General features: G+C 55.6%; 1 protein-coding gene across 5 annotated transcripts in view; it reads left to right on the top strand.

The window, feature by feature from the left end:
• The first annotated feature begins 329 nt into the window (after positions 1 to 329).
• Positions 330 to 6000, top strand: part of FERMT2 (FERM domain containing kindlin 2) — a 51598-nt gene continuing 45927 nt past the window's right edge. For 2 of the 5 annotated variants that reach the window (XM_054199221.1, XM_054199220.1), the window contains exons 1-2: positions 331 to 449; positions 1237 to 1405. In XM_054199221.1, coding sequence (XP_054055196.1) covers positions 387 to 449; positions 1237 to 1405 — 232 coding nt within the window. In that variant the 5' untranslated portion in view covers positions 331 to 386. Of the gene's footprint in view, positions 450 to 1155; positions 1406 to 6000 lie in introns of those variants that run through there. The other 3 variants (XM_054199219.1, XM_054199222.1, XM_054199223.1) reach the window with 3 other exon arrangements.

Below are 6000 nucleotides of genomic sequence, written 5' to 3'. Positions count from 1 at the left end.
TTGCCTTCCCGACAGCAAAGATCCCGCTGCCATTCACAGCCCAGGACGCGGGAATGGCGCTCGTGGAAAAAGCCCTGGGCCAGCGGAACCATCCCGGAGGTCGCCGGGGAGGGCACGGCTTTGTCGGGATGTGGCTTCCCATGGCCCGGCACAGCGCGGGACACGTCCTGCCCGTTGCCACCAACCACCGCGCCGGACCTCCGAAGGCAGCCCTTTCCGTGTGGCGGTTTTTCAGGAAGCCCGGTTGCTTTGGCGGGATGTCTGTATCATTGGGTGGAGAGCTACAGGAAGCGGATAATATATATATATAATTTTTTTTTTTACTCCATTTGTGCCGGTTCAGCCCCGTGTTTAACGACAGTTCCTATTTCCCAGGTTCACCGAGGATGAGGATGGAGGGAACCAGCCTTGGCGCGGGCTCGGCGCAGGCCATGGGCTACGACACCAAGGTAAGGGGTTTGCCTGACGGGGAACATTCCGCTTACGAAATGGGGGCTTTTAAACGGACAGTGTTAAAAAAATAAATAAGGCACCGTAAAGGCAGCAGAATTGGGCAAGGCAGCCGCGGAAAGGCACAGCCGCCAGCGTTTGGGTCACCGGCTCGCCCGGGTGGCTCATGAGTTCGGCGCTGCGCTCGCCCCGCCACTACTGACCACAGGGAGGAGGGGAGCCGAGCCGAGCCGAGCCGAACCCAGCCGAGCTCGGCCGAACCCAGCCGAACCCAGTCGGGCCGAGCCGAACCCAGTCGGGCCGAGCCGAACCCAGCCGAGCCCGGCCGGACCCAGACGAACCCAGTCGGGCCGAGCCGAACCCAGCCGAGCCCAGCCGAACCCAGACGAACCCAGCTGGGCCTAGCCGCCCCCCGGCGAGTCCCGGATGTTGGAGCGGCCCCGCTTGCTCCGTCCTTCGCTTCCATAAAAGGCCAAGGGGCCCGGCGGCGCGGGGCGCGTTTTTCCTTTAATTTTATCCCCCTCCTCCTCCTCCTCCTCCCGCCGCCTCGCCTCCTCCTCCCTCTCCCCGCCCGCCCCTTCTCCTCCCGCGGCGGCCCCGCAGGCAGCGGCTGGGGGGCGGCGGGGCAGCGCTGCACCCCCCCCGGATCCCGCCCCACCGCGCCCCCATCCCACCCCCCCACCCCCTCCCTCCCCGGGGCAGCGCTGAGGCGGGCCGGGCCGTGGCGGGCCGGGCCGAGCCGTGCCGTGCCGGCGGGCGGGCGGTGAGGCGCGGCTGGCGGCGCAGGAGGCCGGGGCCATGGCGCTGGACGGGATCCGCATGCCGGACGGCTGCTACGCCGATGGGACGTGGGAGCTGAGCGTCCATGTCACCGACCTGGGCCGCGACGTCACCCTGCGGGTCACCGGCGAGATCCACATCGGCGGCGTCATGCTGCGCCTCGTCGAGAAGCTCGGTGAGTCCCCGGGACCCTCCCCACACACACACCCGGCGCAGCACAGCACCCTGCCCCGGCGTCCTCCCCGCATCCCGCCCCGGCACCCAGTACGCTGCTCCAGCACCCTGCCCCAGTACGGTGCTTGAGCTCCCAGTACGGTGCTTGAGCTCCCAGTACTCTCCTTCAGCATCCAGGACTCTTCCCCAGTATAGTGTTTGACCACCCAGCATCCTGCACCAGTACAGTGCTTTAGGTACCAGCATGCAGCACCCTGCTCCAGTACTCTGCTTTGGCACCCAGCGCCCTCCCAGCACCCAGAACCCTGCCCCGGTACTGTGCTTGAGCATCTAGGACCCTGCTCCGGTACTGTGCTTTAGCTCCCGGCACCCAGGACGCTGCTCCGGTACTGTGCTTTAGCTCCCAGCACCTAGGACCCTGCCCCGGTACTGTGCTTGAGCACCCAAGACCCTGCCCCAGCACCCAAGACCCTGCCCCAGCACCCAAGACCCTGCCCCAGCACTGTGCTTGAGCACCCAGCACCCTATGCCATCCCCCAGCACCCTGCCCACCCCAGGTCCCAGCCCTCAACCTGCCCAACACCCTGCCCTAGCACCCCGTCCCAGCCCCAGGCTGCCCTATGCACCCTTCCCAGCTCCCCCCAGAAGCCCTCACTCCCCAGCAGCACCCATGCTCCCAGCCGGGTGCTGCCGCCCCCCAACTGCCTCGGCCCAAAACCACCCAAACTTTGACACCCCAGGGCCGGTTTGCCTGGGGGATGCCTCAGCCCCCATCTGCCAGCTGCTTTTGCACGCTGGATTTTACACCCAGATGGGAAACATCATCATTTATGGGGAGTGGGGGGGATTTTTGTGGGTGCTCTCCAGTTTACAGAACGATTTAATTCTGAAGTTGTAGCTGGCTCTGTGCTGCTTTGGACAAGGGAAGCACCTCCGAGGGCCCTTTGTGATCGTGGGGTGACTGACAGGGAAGAGGGGGGCTGGGGGACTTGGGGACACCGTGGTGTCTGGTGGCTTTGGGTGCGCACCTGGACAAAGAGCCTGTTTGTCTGGGACGCGTGGGAACGCGCGGCCAAAACCACCGGGATGGCTTTGTGGCCGGAGGAGCCAGCTTGGGCACGCTCCGCACCAAAGAGCGAGCACCCCAAAATGCCGCGGGGAGCTCTGCCCTGCCAGCCCCCCCCCTCGTCTTTTTATCAGCTCTTTGTGGCTCGGGTGTGTTTACTCAACGGTATAGTCCGGGCTGGTGACTGTAATTACGCAAATAAAATATTAATTGTGAGGTCCCCGCGCGTGCCTGCGGCTGTGGGAGTAGCAGAGCTGTCAGCTGTAGGTCCTGGGTAAATGCAAAGCCCTCGTGTGGCTTTAAAAATACCATTTTCCACCATGCTTAGGTTTTGATTTATTAATTATCTGAAGTTAAAGGAAGGAAGAGACGGATATAAATACGCTTGTTTCGAAAGGAAGCAAGCACTCGCATCAATGGGTCTCGTGCTGGAGATAGCCTTGACTCTCCGAAAACTTGATTTTTTTTTTTATTTTTTTTTTTTGTGACGGAGCTGCGGAAAGATTAGCTGAAATTGAGTGCTTGGTGACTAGGGAGAAAAAAAAATAACAGCTTTCTAGAAATGAGAAAAACTCATCCCGTTGATCACGAATGGATAAGCGATGCTCCCCTCGGTTTTGAGCTGTGCTGGGTGTTGGGGCCAGGAGATGCCGGGGCCGTCTCGTGTGCTGAAAGCCGGGTGCCTGCACGGGGACGAAGCGCAGCGAGGACCTAAATTAGTGCCTGACGTAATGCGTCTCCCCCCTCTCTCTAAATGCGTTTGCCCGGATCCTCTCCACTTGTTAAATTAGGGATTGTATTAGAGGGAAGGAATGCAGCAGCCGCAGGCGAGGGGGAGTGGGGATGGTGCTCCCCGGGGGGGCTCAGCCTCAGTGTCCCCTCCCCGGGATGGTCAAGACTCACAGATATCTTCAGCTGTTGCCTTCCCTTTCCCCTTGGCTTTTGTCACCGAGCCAAGCTATACGTATTTAGTTCCTTTTAATCTTCCTGCGTGTCAGCTCTTCCAGCCCTCTCATTATTTTTATGGCTCTTCTTTGAGCTCCTGCCAGTTTATCAGGGTCGGGCTTAGCAGAGCGGGGTGGGATGGGACTTGCTTCTCGCCCTCGTGTGCCTCCTCGGTGCCCTCCCTCATCCAGCGTCTGCCGCTTCTTCATCTCCACATGTATTAATTTTGCGATCTTTCCACGTCAAAACCCTTTCCCTGCATTTTTAACCTGTCCCTCCCCATCATTCCTCTGTCCCTGCTGGTGTTTGTTTCCCTTTTTTAACAACTCCCAGCATTAAAAAAAAAAAAAAAAAAAAAAAAAAAAAACCCAACAAACCACTCATCTTTTGCAAAGCAGACATTTTTTTCTGTGAGTTTTAAGGAAATGTCTTAAAAATAAAGTTTTCTTGTGGCACTGGGATCCCCTACAGCCTACTCCGCTTGTGCGTTGTGGGGGGAGGAAGGAAAGGAGGGTGGGGGGGGTTGCTGGCTCCATCCTTTGGGACAAACCTCCCGTAGGCTTTGTGCTGCCAGCAGATTTCTGTGGCCTGCCCAGGGTTTCGCTAAAGTTTAGGGCATCACTGTGAATTTGCAGCAGACTGGCCCCGTTCTGCTCGTAGGATGCTGGGTAGAAGTTCTTCAACCATTAGTGAGCAAGGAGGGGGAAAAAACGCCTTCCCTCCTCCCAGCAGCAAGGAGAGCTTGGAAAAGGGAAAAAAAAATATAATCTAGATTTATGTTAGTATTTTCTGATGTTTGTAGGAGAAAACGATCGTGGTAAATAGCCCTTTGCCTTGGAGAGGGCTGGGGTGCGCGGGGATGTGTGTTGGGGCGCCGTGCCCGGAGAAGCTCAGGAAGGTCTCTCCTCTCTAATTAATTGCAAGGCTGGGTATCGGTAAATCTCGTCGACTTGGTCCTTGCCTGCGCAGAGCGGCTGCGGTCAGACTGTTTGGGAATAGGCAATTAAAATCTGTCACTAAGGCAGACAGGGATTGGAAAAAACCCAAGCGGCAGATAGGGATTCTGGTTACTCAAGTGAATTGCAATGACCTGTTCTCTCCTCTGTTATTTATCACCCTGCTGGATTAAGCCACTTCATTAATTGAGCCGTGCCGTGTGCTTGGCAGAGTCATCTCTGAAAAACAGGCAAAAAAAAAAACTGCTGAGGCTTTAAGAGCGGTAGGATTTAGTTGGTCCTTGCAGGTTGGGGTCTGTACTGGGAACTCCTGGTGTTCACCCAGGGTTTTTTAGGAATTTTGCCACTATTGACTTACAAACAAAAAAAAATGAGGCTTAAAATCACTGGGAGCAGAGGAAGGAAGGAAGTGAACGCAGGTTATTGTTGTTGTCAACTTTAGGCTGTTTTAAACACATGCAAGAAAAAAAACCAAACTGCTTTTTTTCAAATGTGCTTGGGTGAGCTTTGTGGGATAGAAGTTAAATGCAGGATGGGGTTTGGGGGATGCGCTGTGTGTTAGCAGGAATAAAAGAATAGCTGACAGAAACAGGGACGGGGGGACAAATGGTGGCTGGCAGAAGAATGGCTTAAGACAGATGACCTAAATGTGCACTGAGCAGATTCAGAAAGTCCATGGATAGAAGTTTTGCAAGGGAAATGCAGATTATTTTTTTTTTTCCAAGGTTTCTTGCGCAGGCAGTATATGCGTGGCAGCTGGCTACAGCTGCGGGGACTCGCTGGGAGCACTGGGGGAGGAGTGAGCACCTTTAGGGGTTTGTGCCTGAGGAAAATAGGTAAGGGAATGGAAAAAAAAAAAAAAAAAAAGCAGCTGGGATTGGAACTAACGATAATCGTTCTGGACCGAAAGGCGTTAGTGCTTGCTGCATCGCCCGGCCAAGGTGAGAGGATGGCTTGAGGTGCTGCCATGTGGTGACATCCCCATTTTATCCATCCGGGATGGGCGCATGGGCTGCACCAGGGATAAACGTCAAAGCAAGCCCCCTGCCATCATGGAGAGCGGCTGATAACGGCAGGCAGTGATGACATCTTCTAAGGCCTTGAGGTTTTTTGTGAATCACATCTTCGATAAGGGTTGGGACAGCTGGTTTAAATGCCATTGTTCCCGTTGGCAGCTCCTCCGCTATCTCTTTTCCATCACTTGGGAGAGGGCGGGATGTCACCTGAGGACTGGGACAGTTGTCGTCACATGCAGAGTGTTTTGTTTTAGGTGATGTAGCACATTGAAGCGCATCAGGCTCTTTCTTTTGCTGGTTTTAGCCTGCAGATGTGTCTGGGATTCACCCCAGGGGCTCTGTTTGCCACTGGCTGGACTCTGCCCGTGTTATCTTGCCAATGCTGTACTTTTTGCAAGATCGATTGAAAATATTAGTGTTCTCCCTCTAAAGTCTTTTTTTTTCTTAATGGACCCCTTAAAGGGTTATGAATAAAACACCGAGAAAGTGCAGTGTCATTGATTTCCCCGGGTTTGTGTTTGAGGTTTTGCAGCGCTTATAAATGCTCTGAGCCATCCTGAGACTTGCTGGGGAAATTCTCTGCCTTGAAACTGGAATGAACCCTTTGAAACAG

This window comes from Rissa tridactyla, chromosome 4, assembly GCF_028500815.1.
Source record: "Rissa tridactyla isolate bRisTri1 chromosome 4, bRisTri1.patW.cur.20221130, whole genome shotgun sequence".
NCBI classification, from domain to species: Eukaryota; Metazoa; Chordata; class Aves; order Charadriiformes; family Laridae; genus Rissa; species Rissa tridactyla.
The sequence above is the reverse complement of the archived record's forward strand: the minus strand, read 5'-3'. Positions and strand labels throughout refer to the sequence as shown.